At 35.1% G+C, this 17573-nt stretch overlaps 2 protein-coding genes across 3 annotated transcripts; both read right to left on the bottom strand.

Moving 5' to 3' along the window:
* Nucleotides 1–612: 612 nt before the first annotated feature.
* Nucleotides 613–1644, bottom strand: LOC130939510 (uncharacterized). The gene has a single exon (XM_057867611.1). The coding sequence runs from the start codon at nt 1642–1644 to the stop codon at nt 613–615; it is 1032 nt and encodes a 343-aa protein (XP_057723594.1).
* A 3275-nt stretch (nt 1645–4919) lies between these two features.
* On the bottom strand, nt 4920–12825 carry LOC130942249 (uncharacterized). 2 transcript variants are annotated; one of them, XM_057870970.1, is made up of 17 exons: nt 12722–12825; nt 12357–12641; nt 12175–12258; nt 11682–11822; nt 11523–11593; nt 11151–11244; nt 10035–10112; nt 8423–8489; nt 7326–7411; nt 7186–7236; nt 6848–6895; nt 6490–6610; nt 6216–6396; nt 5684–5815; nt 5464–5600; nt 5239–5316; nt 4930–5133 (listed from the first exon to the last, which is right to left on the bottom strand). In XM_057870970.1, exons 2-17 carry the CDS (start codon nt 12540–12542, stop codon nt 4991–4993), a joined length of 1698 nt encoding a protein of 565 aa, XP_057726953.1. In that variant the 5' UTR covers nt 12543–12641; nt 12722–12825; the 3' UTR covers nt 4930–4990. The 2 variants fall into 2 exon arrangements, with proteins under 2 accessions (XP_057726952.1, XP_057726953.1); XM_057870969.1 differs by having other exon boundaries at nt 4920–5133; nt 12357–12825.
* Between the last annotated feature and the right edge of the window lie 4748 nt (nt 12826–17573).

Below are 17573 nucleotides of genomic sequence, written 5' to 3'. Positions count from 1 at the left end.
ACGGATCTTGGTTGCCCTTGGACGACCTTCCTTTGCACGCCTCATGTTAGGGTCAGGAATGATGGTTGGCCCAGCATATGGAGGCCATAGGCCTTCCGGGATAGGCGGAACAAAACCCTGCTTTTAAACGTTGAAAACTTCACTCATACGATACACCTCGTGAATATAAGACGCCCAATTAAGGCAGGAGTAGGCGCAACATGCAATGGCGTGGCAACAAGGATAATGCAGCGCCTGAAAGTGGCCACAGTCGCATCTGTGATCTTTAAGGAAAACTCTATAGCTACCCAGCGAGAAGCACCCGGTTGGTGTTGTCTCGGCCACGGTGTACTCCGATTGATGCCTGTCGTATAACGTGACAGTGAAACACCTTGAGTCTCTTAGATTCCGATCAATTGCCTTGGCCAATGCCTGGCAAAATTCATTACCAGATCCGAGTTGTGCCTCTGCTGTTTGTCCCCGTACCACAAAAAGCTGAGCAAGCCTCCCGTAAGTTGACTGAACCAACGATGTGACCGGGAGGTTTTGAGTTCCCTTTAGCACCGAGTTCACACATTTACTGATGTTGGTTGTCATGTGCCCGAACCGTCGACCACTATCCTCATGTTGGGTCTATTTGTCGTACTCCATCCGATTGGCCCATTCACACATTGCTGGATTCTCAGTCCGCATGATGTCAAACCAGTAATAAAACTCTGCTTCAGTCTTTGCGTAGGCAGCATTCACTAACATCCTCCTTGAATCTTTACCTTTGAAAGTTAGGGCAAAATTCGCTGTCACATGCCGAATACAGTACGCTCGGAAAGCACGTGGAGGCAGCCACCCAGTCTCAGGAGCCTCAAGTGCTGCCTTGATCCCGTTATGCCTGTCAGAGATTACAAGGATACCATCCTGAGGAGTCACATGCTCTCGTAGGTTGGACAAGAAGAATGACCACGACTCTGCATTTTCTGCTTCCACAAGGGCAAATGCAATGGGGAGGATGTTGGAGTTCCCATCCTGCGCTATCGCCAACAAGAGCGTCCCTCCATACTTGCCATACAAGTGGGTCCCGTCAATACTGACGAGGGGCTTGCAATGACGAAATGCCTCGATACAGGGTGGGAATGTCCAGAATAATCGGTGAAAGTACACCGTCGACTCATCAACCTCACCATGAAGCCGAACAGGAGAGGTCTTCAACACGGTTATTGTTCCGGCCATTGTTGACTGTACTCCTAGCATCCAACGTGGCAACTCCGCGTATGACTCTTCCCAATCTCCATATATTTGTGCCACTGCCTTCTGCTTCGCCAGCCAAACCTTCCTGTAACTAGGCCTGAAACCATAATCGGCTTCTGTAGCTTGTTGCAGTACCTTTACCGTAACTGTAGCATCTGTCCTAACCAACGGAAGAATCCTCGCACAGATAACGTGGTAATCCAGCTGACGGTGATCACTGGAAATAGAGGTTGCCAAGCATGTGTGTGGCCCGTTGTACCTCCTAACCTCCCAAGTGCCCTTTCGTGCACGCAGCGCAATGCGAATCAACCAAGTACAATCCTTGCCAAATTGCTTGCATTTTCCATGATACTTCAGATGATCTGATTCGATGACTCTGTACTCAACACCTCGCCGGATGCTATAGTCCTTCACACTCAGCATAGCCTCATCTTTATTCTGGAAATATTGCCCAATCTAAAATTCTGTAGAAGAGCCCCCGATCGTGTTACCACCGTCCTCCTGTTGACCCAGAACCTCCAAGTTTAGTGTGGAGAAGTGTGGAGGGTACTGTTGAGAAGCAGAATTTGAAGGCCCATGCTGCGGATGTGGATTGGCACCTGTGTCGTCGTCGCTGTCCCCGATTATATCGACAGGCTCCTGGTCAGGGTCATCGTCACACATTGCATTCTCTACTCTATCAGGTTCACCAAAGCCTTCCATGTAAGGTAACTGGCAACCACCGGTACCCACGACATCAGGCTGCTCAAAGATTCCTGCATTCTCCAACTGTACCGAACCAACAACCTCCGTTCGCTCTAAATCAGCCGCGAACGTAGGGGAACCCACCGGCGAAAGATACGGTCTGACCGCAGGCATCGAACTAGACGCACCTCCCGCGGCAGTCGAGCTATGAAATGGAGCTGATGCCCCAGAACTATCGACACCAACCTCCAACTTCGCAAACAACTAGTGAATTCGGATCTCTAGAAAACTCCTAACAAAATGGAACAGAATCCTAATATCTTCATCATCCGCTAGCACAAAGGTATCATACTGAACACCGATCGAGACAACTGCGATGGGAATCTTGTAGAATAGCTTCTTCACCCACTTGGTACCAAAGACGCCAAGCTTCTGCAAGATGCTATTCTTTATATCTGACAAAGTGCTTGACGAACTGATGAACACACTCAGAGGTTCTCTGTCAGTGAACTTCACACCATAGCTTTTGCTTTTTTTAATTTTCCCAGAGTAATGCACTAAGGCAAGAACACTCTCCTCCTCACTTGCCATTGTGAGAATGATCTCTTATGCAAGTAGAATATCACTGACATATATATAGAATTTCGGTGTTCCTAATCCGTTGTAACCTAAAACGGTTTATGATCAAAATTCCTCCTTCATAAACTGTGGAAGCCTGCCACGGTTTATGCTTCGCATTCTCCCTTCGTAAACCGTTGCAGCTTACAACGGTTTACACACAAACCACAAAACCCATAATCCGTTGCTAGCTCCCACGGTTTATGTTAAAATGAGAAACCGTGGTAGTTTCCCACAGTTTACATAAGAATGTGAAAATGCACATGTATGTAAGGGATATTTATTTTGTGTATTTGAATAAAGCTTTCACCCACTTTATTTATTTGGATAAATTACCCTAAAAAAAAAAAATATATATTTTAACTTGGAAATTGGAACCTTAAATTTACTATTTCCTGCCTAGGATCCTTAGCTCGGAAAACAAAGCCTGTATTATAGTGTTTTTATTATATATTTATATTGATTGATGATCGATGATGTTATATATATATATATATATATATATATATATATATATATATATATATATATATATATATATATATATATAATCTTTACACAGCATTTTTTATCTTCAAATGATAAATTACTAAACTAAATTAATTCTTTCATTGAGTTTTAAATTATAATATTCATTAAAGATTTTGAAAGCATAAATCAAATGTAAAAAGCATCTCATGAATCCCACTGGAAGCAGCAGCGTCTTCACCATAAGAGAAAAGTTTAGTTCTTAGAAGCATCCCATGAAGATGAAGTGCTCTGAAGAGCATATCATCCCTTATTTTCAAAAAGCAACCATAAAGAGAATCTAACTATTCATATCTTGATATAACATTATGGTCCAGGTTTGAGTAAGATAAAAAGGTCCAACCTAAAGATTAGCTTTCACCATTTATTCGACATTTTCTAAAGAGGTCGGGTTTGACATAAGCTCATTCTCAAAGAGGTCGGACTTGACATGGACTATCAGATAACACTTATTCAAATAAGTAACTGCCTCTTAAATTTCTCATTCTCTTCCAAAATTAATATCTCAACAACCCTAAGATAAAGGAACGATTATCCACCTTCAAAAGTGAAACTACTCCAACAGTGATTATTGGATCACCATTATAAATACACTGACACCTTCAGGTAACAATAAGTTCTAATACACTCTAAACCTGCTTACCCCCTTGCTGACTTAGGCATTGGAGTGTCTTTGCAGGTACCACCCCCATTCTTCAAAACATACAACTCGACGACGGTTTCCGATCGTAAACAAGTCGGAGATCACCTTCCACTGATGTTTGGGCCAATCCTTCAAGCCCAATCCATCTATCTCAGGTTACCGAAGTAACACCAACCATTATGTTTGTCGAACAATAGCACTTAATTTGCATTAGGATATTTATTAAAGAGTAAAATAATAAAAATAACAAAGTTATTTGCTTAAGAGTTAACCATAAGTCTCTGGCGGAAAATAGAAAAATATTAGATGACCAACAATTTTTTTTTTTTTTACCAACAGCTAATCATCAATGTTTAAAAAATGTGAGCTAAATATATTATTGAATTATTAGACTAAAAAAATTAGATTGATGACTAAAAATAATGACAAAAATAATTTCGGCTAATTCTCTAATATTCTTCGTGGAGAATAAACCCACTCTACCGGCATTCAATGGTCAATACATATTTTTGTTTCGTGCAAAGCTTATACATGATTTATGAGATTCAAAGTAGAGTTTTCAACATATTTCTAGAAAATTTCTTGTGTTTTTAGTTCTAGAAAATTCTTTTAAATGAGAAGAAAAAGATGAAAAGATGTTAATGATCAATATCATGGACAACGGAGGGTGCTTATCATTGTCTTCTGAAGCTGTTGGAACTTGGAAGTGATACATTCTCATACATGCATAACTGAAACTTTCAAGACTAACCTTGGATTTACAATCTCAAGTATCTGTTTAGCTATATTGATTTGAAGATCAACTATATAACTCCAAGATGCTTTGCCAAAAAAAGAGTCTGGTAATTCATATAGCTCTAAACCAACTCCATTTCTATGAGTATAGTATAAACAGGAAATTCTTTGGTAGTACTAGATTAGTATGAAGTTTCGTATATACATAAAACAAATAACAATATACTTTAAAACCACCCTTCAAAATGAGCAATGTACTTTGGAAAAAAAAATGTTTATATCCATGCAACTAGTGGTAACTTAGTGCGTGTTTAATTCTTCCCCCTTTTTTTCTTTCAAAAACTTCACTAAAGAAATTACTTTTTCACAGAGAATACTCATCTCATTTTACTCAATATTTTTTTAAGGTTTTGGAGGGGAAAAAGAACCGATGAGTATCATCTGAAAACATTTTTTTACAAGGTTTTTATTAAAATTTAACATTGAATGAATGCACTTTAACATTTGTATAGCATACCATCACAACCACCACCTTGTTTTATATATAAAAGAACTCGATCCTTAAAATAATACATTAGGACGGATCCATAATAGAAGAAAAACAGGATGCACCACAATGCCCCAAAACTCACTACTAATCTTGCTATACATGTAATTCAAAACATTATTCACCTTCCGGCGCCATGGGGTACTGTCAATGCTCCCTAAAAAACCAGAGAAAACAATAGATGGTTAGGTTTTAGTTTTTCCTTATAAAAAAATGAGATAATATTTATAAAAACAAGTTACAAGTGAAAGAGCATTCTCACCAATAAGAACCTTTATTAGGATGAGAACATATTTTAAGGTTGCTATGAAACTGAGAAAAGCAGCTTCCACAGCAAAGTCTGAAAGCATTAAAAAGAAAAATAAGAGGGAACACTCATTCTGAAAGCTCCTGCTTTCTTTTCTCCGTACTATATATTTTGACAGAAGTTCATTGTGTAGATGACGATTAAGAAAAGTTCTAGAGTAACTATGATAAGCGAACTTACAAAATTTCATGGGACTTCTAGATGATTCTACATCCAACTTTGAACAGAGAAGACCATATACTGCATATTTAGTGTAAGTTAGCAGCCTGGTGACCCGAGATACACCCATCTTTCTAATGATGGATCTTATCATTCCGCTAGAAGAAAAAAAAGAAATATATTAATTATTCAGCACTACAAATTCTGCACCCAAAGAAGCTAGGATGAATTTGTTTCTTACTCTATGCGCATTATCGCAATAAAATCTGGAGGCAGGGTCTCCATGAATGAAGATAAGTCATCAAATAAGAGAGACTTCAACTCATTTCTCATGGTCTCTTTTTCTGCAGTTGATATTCCAAAAGCATGTTTGCTGCAACTCAAGCAAAAGTTCCATCATATGTTTTGTAATTTGTATTGCAAGATAACAGTAATATTTGAGGCACAACTACAAAAAAAAATAATAATAACCTTTTACATATTTAATTCATAAAAAAAAAGGACCAAAATATAAAAAAATCAGCTTTCCAGCTTACATTTTTCCTTAAAAGCTGAAAATAGTAGCTTATCGTATAAACCTATCTTTGACAATATAATATACCTTATCCTCTTTTATTTTTATTTTTTTTACCATTTCCAGTTGAATGAAAATTTTTTGTTTTAAATTCACATTTTGAGAATCTGAAACAATTATGACCCAAAATAAACTCTCTTCAACAAGTACACTAAAATTATTTATGTGCATCATCAAATAGAATGTTAAGAAAGATCACCTTTCAACAGGCGTTCCAGTGAAAATGATGGGCAGATATCTAGAATACTTCCCAGCACCAAATCGTTCACCAAGCCTCAATGTTTTATTCAAGTCTTTAAGAATCAAAGCTTCCCATAACTGACAAAAGTCTTTTCTAAATTCCTCATCCAATTCCCTGTAGACTGCATGATCTAAAAGAACTGCACGAAGTTTCCAAAGGGGGAAATGATCAAAATTCAAGTTCAATTCTTACAATCTTCCATATTTCAATCAGACCATACACAGGTACATACCCAAAGAGAAGCCATTGGAACCTTCAGGAGAAACTAATATATTACCAGGGTGTGGATCACCATGTATATAACCATGCACAAATATCATTTCAGCAAATAGTTCAATCAATGATTTTGCTACCTTCAGTATCAGGTTTAGAATGCATCAGTTAAAGAAAGTACATAACAATAGCAGTATAGCACTACAAAAGTAGGACAAAATGAAATTCTCATAGTCAATGTTTATCAGATTGAGTATCACAATAATGAACCATCTGCAAAAATTGTAACCACAATGAAGCTTATTACATCCACTGTAAAGAACAGGAAAATACAATTTACATGAGTTCACCATAGTTGTGAATTGTGATAAGTCAACCTTTTCTGGTTCTACTCCAAGCTGCTTCAGAAAGTCTAAATCATCAATCTGAATTGTAATAAGACCCCTATTAATAGAATGCAATAGATAGAAATACAAAGCTTACAACAGCTAGAATAGAATTACTACAAATTGGAAAACAGTACAAATTGACCAGAACTGATTTTGCTTGGCTCATTTTTTAAATACTAGAATATTTCATTAAGAAATGAATAAGGTGGTGTTAACTGAGCCGAATCCCATAAAAAATCAATCATGATTCATGCAGTTATACATGAGCAAAGCAAAAATGTCCCTGGCAATTTGGTGTAACAACAAAGATATTATTCAGAACATACCTTTCGCCCTGTATAAAACTGCATTGTTAGGACTTGCCTGCTAGTCAAATCCTGCATGCATTAATATCATACTATGTTGGTAAAAGTATTATAGTAAACACTAAATTCTATTGAAAGGAAAATAATGAAGACTATCATACCCAGAATACATGAGGAACCCTGATCAATTTGTTGTTTCTCAAGTTTTTGGCTGCTCTCTCAGAATTCCTTGCCTCATGAATAAAATCTGTGTGAAATTAATCCAGCCTTGTATTGTTCATTCAGTAACTAAGAAGGATAACTTACCAGCTGCTAGAAGTAAATGTAAAACATACAAACAAAGAACTAAATATGTTGAGTTCAATGGAATAATTTCTTGACTGTGCCCTGATAAAAACCAATGGCTGCAACATGAACATGAAAAGCAGATAAATAAAAATGCCTACTTAATGCTATAAATTGAAAAGAATCAGAAGAAAGAAAGAAAAAGAACAGTACTCCAAAAATTAAAGGAAAAAAAATTGCAATGAATTTAATTACTAGTCCCTATAGCTTCACACAATTTGGATTTGTGCCTATTCTTGATTATTTTGAGTTTGGGAAGAATTAAGAAAGAATAAAAACTACTCCAAAAACCATAAAATTGCATTGAAATAAACTACTATTCTCTATGGTTTTACCCGATTTAGAGGTGTCTATCCTTAATAATTTGAAACTTTAAAAAGCAGTTCCAAACAAAAGTATGGACTAAAATATAAATAGAACCTATAACAAATAAAGAAGAAAAAAACCCTAAATCAATAAGTAGATCCCGTTGATATAATGACAAAGACGAAAGACCAAAATTAAAGAAAAAGAAAAGTAAAGCAACCCATATCCAGATGAGGTAAACTATAGCATATGAAAATCTAAATCTAAATTTTGTAAGAAAAAAGGCATAACTATTCAAAATAACACAAAAATTAAAGCAATGAGCAAAATCCCACAGTAGTTTTTTAATCAAAACAAGATCAAACTACTCATATCACATGTTTTAGTTTTACTGTCTACAAGTAGTGCCCTAAAAACAAACATGACCTATATACTTAGCTTTGTTAATCTATCATATAATTATAACAAGCATATAATTCACATCCGTCTATAGAAAATAACTCTATTTCTAATACAAAATGTCAGTGTCACACATAAAGGGAAAATGCGACAAGAACGCTGATATAATACTAATACGCAGGTATGTTTTCTACAAATTATTACTGACCAAGTTCTGCAGCCATGGAGTCCGCAAATGCCAATGGTAGCCACTCAAACCTGTACTGTGGGTATAACTACATCCAAGAAATGCAATCATAAAGTAAAATAACAACAGAAGTCCCTGAGTTGATGATACTACTTGTTTGAAAATCTAAAAGAGAGAACAGAGACTGCACAAAGTTCAACTTCATCCAGCAATTAGATAATGAAATTATGAAATTCGAGGAAATTATAAATTACTTGGTAAGTTTTTATCTTTTCTTATTTTACTTTTTATAAAAAATCTAAGAACATATTTTAAAATAAAAGGAATGGAAACCTCCCTAAATCTATGTAGGATATTAAAAAAGAAGAGATAGTACATCAGCTCAGAAGAGAAACCCAGTACCTTTGCTAAAGGGCAAAGATTATGGAATTTTTCTGCAGCCAAATATATCCCCCTCCAGCATTACCTAGGATCTTTCTGACAAAACTGAAATGTCCTAACACTTAATAAAGTCCTGAATATGTGAATTTATGCAATATTAAGCACTCATACTATTTGGCATGGAAGAAAATAATTGCCACTAAATCGAGAAAACAAGCAAACTCTTGTTATTTAGTAATTTAAACAACGAATGTATTGCTGCCGAATGCATAGGCGAACTCATATATAATCAATCTTTTCAGCAAGTTTTCAGTCAAAATTCATACTCCCTCTGTCCAACAATATAAGTCGTTGATTAGTTTAAAGATGTTTTAATATCTTCTCTCCACTAATACCCATCTTCATTGATACTAATACACCCAATGAACAATAAGCACTTAATTTGAACAGAGAAAAGGCCAAGTTAATTTTGACTTAACACTTTAAAAGTTGTTGACGTTAGTGATTTCTTAAAATGTGTTTTATGACAAAAGTGACATATTTGTGGATGTCGGGAGTATTTGGTAGGTATTAAACAAAAACCTGTAACCCATTTTCTGTTAGACTTAGAACAACTTCTCAAGAAAAAAAAAAGGCTCGAGTTTTTCCAAACATTATTTTGTGCGTTCATTGATCTTACATTCTATTTCCAATTTTATGATTATTAGTAATTACTACAACATGTTTAATGCTGTTTAATACTTCTTCTGAGGTAACAGACTTATCAACAAATGATGTAAACCACCACCTTATGTATTAGCTCAAACTTTTCCAGGGAATACCAGCAATAAATATTAGAAGACATTATTTCCTATAATGTGATAAGTACTCTAGCAGGTAAGAAGATATTATTTGACTAAATCACTTCTTAGCTATGGTGTCACGAAACCAAAGAAAAAACATTCAAGCTAGTCCTTAATTCATCACATAAAATATTAATGCCCTTAAATATAGTGTTCTTGATTGATCAATAATTGAATCATTGGATCACCATGTTGAGATAATTCAGCTCTCTTATCATAATATTAATCATTTTCCTTTCGCTTTGAAACTGTTTTTTTCTACTTCTTGTTTTCCTTTCAACAATTGACGTTGCATAATAATTATCATTCCAGACAAATAGAAAAATCTAAGTAAAAATTAAGTGCAGCATAATTGCATAAATGCTTTAATATCTTTCAGTAAATAAGAGCTTCCAAAAGTCAGAGCATACCCATGCAATAGTTTTAGATAGGAAATACATTGTTCTTGTGTCAAAAGTCATCTGCTGCTGTACCCAAGGATATTGCACCTATTTAACAGTGAAGAACATGAATTTTCAACACAAGAAGGGCTTCTCTGAGTGTCACTTCAATCTAGGGCGACCATAAATAAAGTAACATTACATATTCCCATAGAAGAAAATGACAACTTTTTATTACTTAATGTGAAAGTATAAATCTTTTAGCATTTTCCATTCCATGTAATATTATAATCCCATATGATGAGTGATTTAGTGAAAAAACAATATCTTCTAAATAGCCTTCTTTTAAAAAAAAGAATTCGTTCTTACAGGGAGAAAAAAGAGGAAGAAATGGCTACCATAACAGACTACCATCATTAGTCAGGTACAATCAATGAAAATTTGGTACCTAAAATTTATAGGTGTCCTTATTGTCACTGGCGGAGCTTTTTGTGGACAATGGGGGGCCATGGCCCCCCAAACATTTTGTAAAATATTTAGTAGTAGTACTACAGATAACATAACAAGCTCATTTGGCTAAAGTATTATGTAACAATTTAAGCGTACATATGTTCAGCTCTTCACCCATTCACTCAATACTTATTTTAATTCAACGTCATGGACTATTGGGCTAACTGGAAAGGCTCATCATCATCATAATTCATTTATTGTCATGGTAATGACAAAATATTGAAAAATTGTGATATTTATAAATTTTGTTTTTATATAATGTTATGTATTTTTTATGTTAAAATTTTTTTCCCCCTCAAAATTTCTCAAGCTCAGCCATTGCTTTTTGCTAGGTTTGGACTCAAATAGTATCTCAAAGCCAGGTTATAACTTATAACACGCTATTCAAATGAAGATGAATAATCAATACACAGTGTAAACAAATTAAACCTAGCCAAGGAGATAATGAAATGATAATGTTATTTTCAACCTACAGGCATTTTTTCAGATGAGAAACAAGATGCTCAGTTCAGATAGTTTACTTCTTACAGAAAAGGTAATTTAGTAATTAAGTTGACAAAAGATACCATGTGAGTAGTTGTAAGTAAATTAGTAAAGAATATGTCCAAATTATCTTAAGTTTTATTAAGAAACCACCTTGATTGCTACTTCCTGATCACTTTTCAGCACCGCATGGTGAACTTGTGCAATAGATGCGGCAGCTATAGGTTCTTCATCCAATGACTCAAACCTGAAAAATTCACATAAATATTGAGAATTTTTTCCTAATGAAAAAATAAAACAATAAACAAAAAAAAGTCTTTTAAATTACTGGAAAAAGAATAAAGCAAGCACGGGGATTTGATTATACTATCTTGATGGCAGGGCCAATTCAAGCAATGAATCTTACTTGTGCACTGTCAATGCTTTAGCAAAGGGCTCTAGTACATCGCAAGACATTAAACACCTTAATCTTGGTTAGGTGTGCATAGTTTGTAAAACCAAATTCAGTTGGAAAGGGCAACTTACATCTCAGTGAAATCTGGTCCCAAATTATCCTTCAACACTCCCTTGATAACTTTAAAAGGAAGAGGAGCAACCTAAGCCATTTAGATACCATACAAACTTAGCAAGACGACCAACCAAAAGATAAAAATTCAAAATCAAACAGAATGTCTTGAGCCAAACCTGGTCCTGCAGTGCGGACAAAGTTGACGAGTACTCTTTCGGAATCACTCTCTGAGCAGCAACAAACTGCCCAGCCTTCACATAAAACCCTTTGTTCACTTCGCATAACTTCAACAACCTCTTGGCAGACCGTAGATGAACCTATGCCACCAAAAAAAAAAAAAATCAGCATCTCAAATTCTGAATCTGAAAACTTTTGTTTATTTTCTGTCCATTTTTAGTACATATGTTTACAGCTTTTAAGATAGGTTGAAGGAACAAGTGAAATGCTTTTGTTTTCATCATTTCCAATACCAATCCTCAAAACAATAAACAGCGAGCTGAAAATATAACAAAAACAATTCGAATAGCTCCTAACATAATTCTAAGAAACAGTTTGTGCGCATAACATTACATGAAGCCACGAGTTGAAAATCACCGAAATAATAGTCAAAAGCATTCAATTACAAAGCTTAACTAATTCATTCTCAAATATCAAAGATGACGGGAGAACCTCGGAAATCAAGTGACGGTACTGATCGGAGTCCTTTCGGAGGCCGCGCAACGAGAATTCGTAATCAGCAACAGTAGAAGCTACCTGGGGAAAAAAATCGGAATAAAAATATGAAGAGCCGCGTGAAGAAAACCGAAAACTTCAAGCCAAAGAAAAAGAAAGGAAAATTGAAGGGATCGGACCGCAGAGACGGCACGTGCAGTGCGGACGAGGCCGTGCACTTCTGCTCCAAGTTTTCCTGTAGAGAGAGAGGAGAGTTCGTGAGTGTTCGAAGCTTGGGCGGCGGCGGCGGTGGCGGCAACGGCTGCTGTTAGTAGGAGAAGGCCGGTTCGGCGTTTGGCGGGAAAATTGAAGGGTTTAGGCGTCATTTCATTTAGAGGGTTTAACGAAGACAGCAACGCAGGCTCAAATTCTAATGCACACTGGATGTAGCCTCAGTCTGTGCTTCCCTATATCTTACGGGATTGCTACAAATTTTAAATAAAGTACCAAATGAGTTGTTAGACAAACCCAAAATGATGAATAAGAATTGAATGTATTTGATTACACATAGGGATGGCAAAACTCCATGCATGAATCTCTACATAGATAGTCTCAACTAGAGATTTGGTTATCGAGAATTTTTTTTGTGAGAATGGAAACGGGACAAAATTTTCTCGAAACAGGTGTGAGAATATGAACAGAGATTTTCGCCTTATTTTTACTAATTCTCAAAATTCATAAATTTACTTAATTGTTTTTAATAGTTTATTTTTTATATATGTTTTTAATCATTTCTCATGTCATATATATATAAAAAGGGAGAAAAATTTAAAATTATTAATCTTTATTTACATAACTCTTCTTCAATTCATAGATCCTTAACATCGTCCATACTCCATCCAACATCTCTACAACCACTCTCTCGCCACTCTCTTGTCTTACCACATTGTCACTATCATCGTTCCATCATCCTCATATTGTCGTTCTCTATATTCGTGACATTCCTTTCCACAACTCTATAGTCGTGTCCATTCTTCTCTCTGTTGCTGCATCCCCCACCTCATCCACTGTTTTGTACCCTGACTCACCGTGGCGTCCCCCGTTGTATCATTTTAAAAGGAGTTATCATCTTATTGTTTAGATTTTTTGTATAAAATTTTGCTGTTTTTATATAGGATGGATACTTTCAACTCTATTCTTATGAAAATTAATAATTAATCAAAACTATCAGAGAAATAGAAAATGGAATCTTCGCGAAAAATAGAGCCCTGTGAAAAATAAAGATGGAGACGAGGAATAAATCTGGGAGAGCTACCCGCAAATATTCAACCCAATCTAATCCTGTCCAGGTATAAATAGGGTAGGGTACGGGTTTAGGTTGTATCTTACCCTACCCGCACCCCATATATAACACATTTTTATAAAAATTAGGTATATGTGAAGGAGGTAAGAGTTGAACCCACAACCTTCCTCATATAATGACTTACAATGAATGAGCAACCACTAAACTAATTAGTTAATTTAATGATTTAGAGCGTTAGTTTTTTATTTTTTATTTTATTAATATGTATGAAATTCAAAATGATTGAATTTTATATTTACTTTGAAAAAATGTGATATTTCTGCGGGTAGAGTAGGGTAGGATAGGGTTTAGAACTTTAGGGTGTGGGTAGGATTAGGGTTGAGAGATTCTCAACCCGCAAGTAAGGTAGAGTAAAGTTTTAATGAAATTTTCAACCCGTGGATAGGATTAGGGTAGAATTCATACCTTACCCTACTCATTGCCAACCCTATAATTAACCCTAAAGACTTTATGAATAATCACATGATTAAAATATAAAGTGGTTACGAGCAAAATGAGGGCTTTTTTAAATAAATAAAAAAATTGACATTTATTTTTTTTTTTAACATTATATAAATTTTTTACCGCTTTAAACATTTACTGACAATTTCACAAGTATCCGTAAACAAAGATTGTGAAATAGACTAAAAATGTTATTGCGCACAGATTTCCTACACAATAATAGTGGACGTTCACAATTGCGTAGCTGATGCTAACAAAATCGTGAAAGAAGGTTATAATGCATGTGTTATGTGTGAAATTATATGTGAAATTGTCACAAACAGTTGCTATATATATGTATATCATATCCTCACAAACACAAAAGTTATAACTATCATCTTTTATCTATTCTTTCTTCTTTCTCATAAACACAAAATTATCAAATGGCTAGTGAACATATAGTTATTGTTATTATTTATTCGAATGTAATAATATCACATAAAGATTATGGTGCGTATTTTATATACAGTGATTATGTTGTTATGTATATTTGGCAGTTGCATTCATTGACAGAGTTTAAAAGTTTGATTTTGATCAATATGAGAATGTTTGAATTAATTGCGTTCGAAAAATTGGGTATTGGTACATTTCATTGGACGCCATGTGAAATATTCAGTATAAGGTATCCTGGCTAAAAAATGATGATCATGTGCAAGCTATCCTAGATTGCTATGGAAAGATTGTGACTGAATAAGTAATCGAGTTTTGCATTGAGTTAGTGGACGTTGGCAGTAGTTCTTATTTCTTCCTCATGTACAATCCCAAAAGGTTGTACAGCAGGACCTAGTCAGGTGGGGAGAACCAAATCCCCCACAAGAATTCGGTCTTCTTCGAATGGCCAAATCCGGTGCTGATTGGTTTCTAAAGAGTTCGAGTAAGCAAGGAGTGGATCTAGACTGGTTCTGATAGTGATAGAGATGACGATATAGAGTTTGTCCCAATAACTCAACTATCGTCTTTTACTTCCTCATGGCATATATTGCCATCACCGCTACCACTTCCAAACATAGCAATACATGTATACAAAACTTCTACCCCAAGCACACGCAATGGAGTCGTAGATAGTCAAGTCAAATCCAATCCACAAAATAATTTGATCTATGAACAACATCGTTGTGGTAAGGGTTGTAATGCCAGAGGAATCATTACCACAAAGCATAGAGGAGTAGGTCATAAGCGTCTATACCGTAAAATCAATTTTCACCGGAATGAAAAAGACATATATTAGAATCGTAACCATATAATACGATCCTAATCGAAATGTATACATCTGTCTCATACACTATGGAAATGGTGAGAAAAGACATATTTTACACTTTAGAGGGGTTATAATTGGAGATACAATCATTTCTGGTATAGAAGTTCCTATTAAAATAGGAAATGTCCTATCGAGTCTAAGTTCCAAACCATTATTCGATATTGGACCTAGATGCTATGGCGCTGACGACTATAGCACAAAAGGGAGTGTGGAGCTAAGGTTTAGTCATAGATTCTACAGTAGAGATTCCATTCATCTTTCCATCAAGAACTAAAGCTCGTCGGAGTGTAGAGTATTAGGTGGTTAAATCTAATTATTTGAAGTATTATTGTTGATGCAAATATTATGATCTAGGTTGTTAGTAAATATTTCAGGTTGCATATCAACATAATCTTAGTTATTGGGAGGTTCGTGAATATGAGGTTATGTACATGTGCTTGGCACCAACCATGTCCTAAGATCATTCAAATCTCGATAGCAACTTGTTCTGCAGAGTTATCTTTTCCATGATAGAAGATAAATTTTTAAAATTTTTGCATTTGTTTTTAGAAAAATGGTTTTATGTTTATTACGATATTATTGTAAAATTCCTAAAAATGGTGGACATATTGATCAATTTAGGTATCCATCTGATCCAATTAGAGTACCCCAAGGGGCAATGGTACAAATTTTAAACCGTCGTATAGGAAGATCTGGATAGTGAAACAAAAAGCAATTGCTTAAATTTATGGGGATTGGGAAGAGTCGTTCAATCAGCTTCTAAGGTTACTAAATGCTACTAAGTAGTGTTTTTCTGGTATGATTCATGATATCAAGCTAGTGCCACATTCTGCAGGTATGCTTCAAGACTATGGTCACATGTAATTTGATAAGATATTTTTGACATTTTCTCCCTGCAATTGAAGTCTTCAAGAATTGCAAATTTCGGGTATTTATTGATGGCACATATTTGTATGGGCGATATGGAAAGATTTTGTAATGGCCATTTCACAAGGCAGCAACTCAAACACCTTACTTTTGCATTAGTTAAATCTGAGTTAATAGAGTCTTGGTCGTTCTTTATAAAGAATCCGCAGCAGCATATGACTCCTCAGCAATGTATTCTTGCCATATCTAATAGAGTTGGAGCCATACTTGCCACAAATGGAAGAGGAGGGTAGTGAATGTCATCCTCCAAGAGCATACCATGTTTATTGTATCCGTCATATGGTTACTAATTTCATGAGTTCGTTCAAGTGTAAAGAACGAAAACAAGCCTTGAATAATGTAGCATATTCTCCAATGAGGAGCAATATTTAGCGTACATGAGAGTGCTAAGAAATCTCAAATCGGAATTTGTGAGTTGCAACGTTTGCAAATACATTTTGTAAAAAGGTCTGGTTGTAACACTGTGATTCTGGCCAAAGGTTTGTCTACATGACTACTAACTTATCTGAGTGTATCAATGTTGTGCTAAGGAAAAGCGTAACCTTCCCATCACAGCCATTATTCGATCCACTTATATGCGTCTGTAGAAGTTATTTGTTAGAAAAGGTCGAAAAGCATTTGCTCAACTTAGTTGGGATAACATGTTTTTAGAGTACCTAACAAAAAATGTTCACAAAAAATGGATTCTATCCCCAAGATGGTTGTGCACGAGTGCAATCGTTTTGCTTCCATTTTTGTGGTAGAGGAAATGGAGTCGGTTGATGGAATTCACCGACACACATGTAGGATTTATTTGGACACTCATGATTGCAGCTACAGCCTATTTCAAGCTTTTCATTATCCATGCCATCAGTTCTTGTAGTCTGTGCTTTTGCAAGACTCGATTGGATTATGTTTGATCATCCAAGTTTCCACTCATCCTTGAGGGAACGACTTTGTGGTGAGTGGCATAGAGAAGGGGTATATCCTAATCCGTGTATTCTCTTGAAAAATAATTTATTTTTGTTTTAAATTCAATCTTATAATTTGTAATAACTTTAGTATATTCATAGATGTAAATTGAATTCTTTAATTAAAAATGACTATCTAATAAATTTAAATTTATTCTTGGTGAATTAAAAAATGTAAGTTTATAGATTTTTTTTATCTTTATTCTTTTTCATTTTTTTTATCTTTCGAAGTTTAAAAATATAATGTATATACTAAAAATTAATCACTAAATTAATTACTATTATATTATTATAGTATGGTTGCTTAAAGTTTTAACAAATGTTTTCTTTACTTTAATTATTTTAAATTAATTTACTCGATCATTTTAAGTAAAAAAATGAATTTCAAGTGGAATAAAAAGAGTTGTCGACATTAAATTTATAGATATGTGACAGATAT

The sequence above is a fragment of the Arachis stenosperma genome, chromosome 7 (genome assembly GCF_014773155.1).
Source record: "Arachis stenosperma cultivar V10309 chromosome 7, arast.V10309.gnm1.PFL2, whole genome shotgun sequence".
NCBI classification, from domain to species: Eukaryota; Viridiplantae; Streptophyta; class Magnoliopsida; order Fabales; family Fabaceae; genus Arachis; species Arachis stenosperma.
This window is presented reverse-complemented; position numbering and strand designations above follow the sequence as displayed.

What these genes read in the sequence shown, in the direction of transcription:
- LOC130939510 (XM_057867611.1), bottom strand. Translation starts at nt 1,644, where the DNA reads ATGCTGAGTGTGAAGGACTATAGCATCCGGCGAGGTGTTGAGTACAGA.
- LOC130942249 (XM_057870969.1), bottom strand. Translation starts at nt 12,542, where the DNA reads ATGACGCCTAAACCCTTCAATTTTCCCGCCAAACGCCGAACCGGCCTT. An exon ending in CTGCACGTGCCGTCTCTGCG is followed by an intron (nt 12,259 to 12,356) that starts GTCCGATCCCTT and finishes TTTTTTCCCCAG; the next exon opens with GTAGCTTCTACTGTTGCTGA. An exon ending in ACTGGAACGCCTGTTGAAAG is followed by an intron (nt 5,816 to 6,215) that starts GTGATCTTTCTT and finishes CTTGAGTTGCAG; the next exon opens with CAAACATGCTTTTGGAATAT.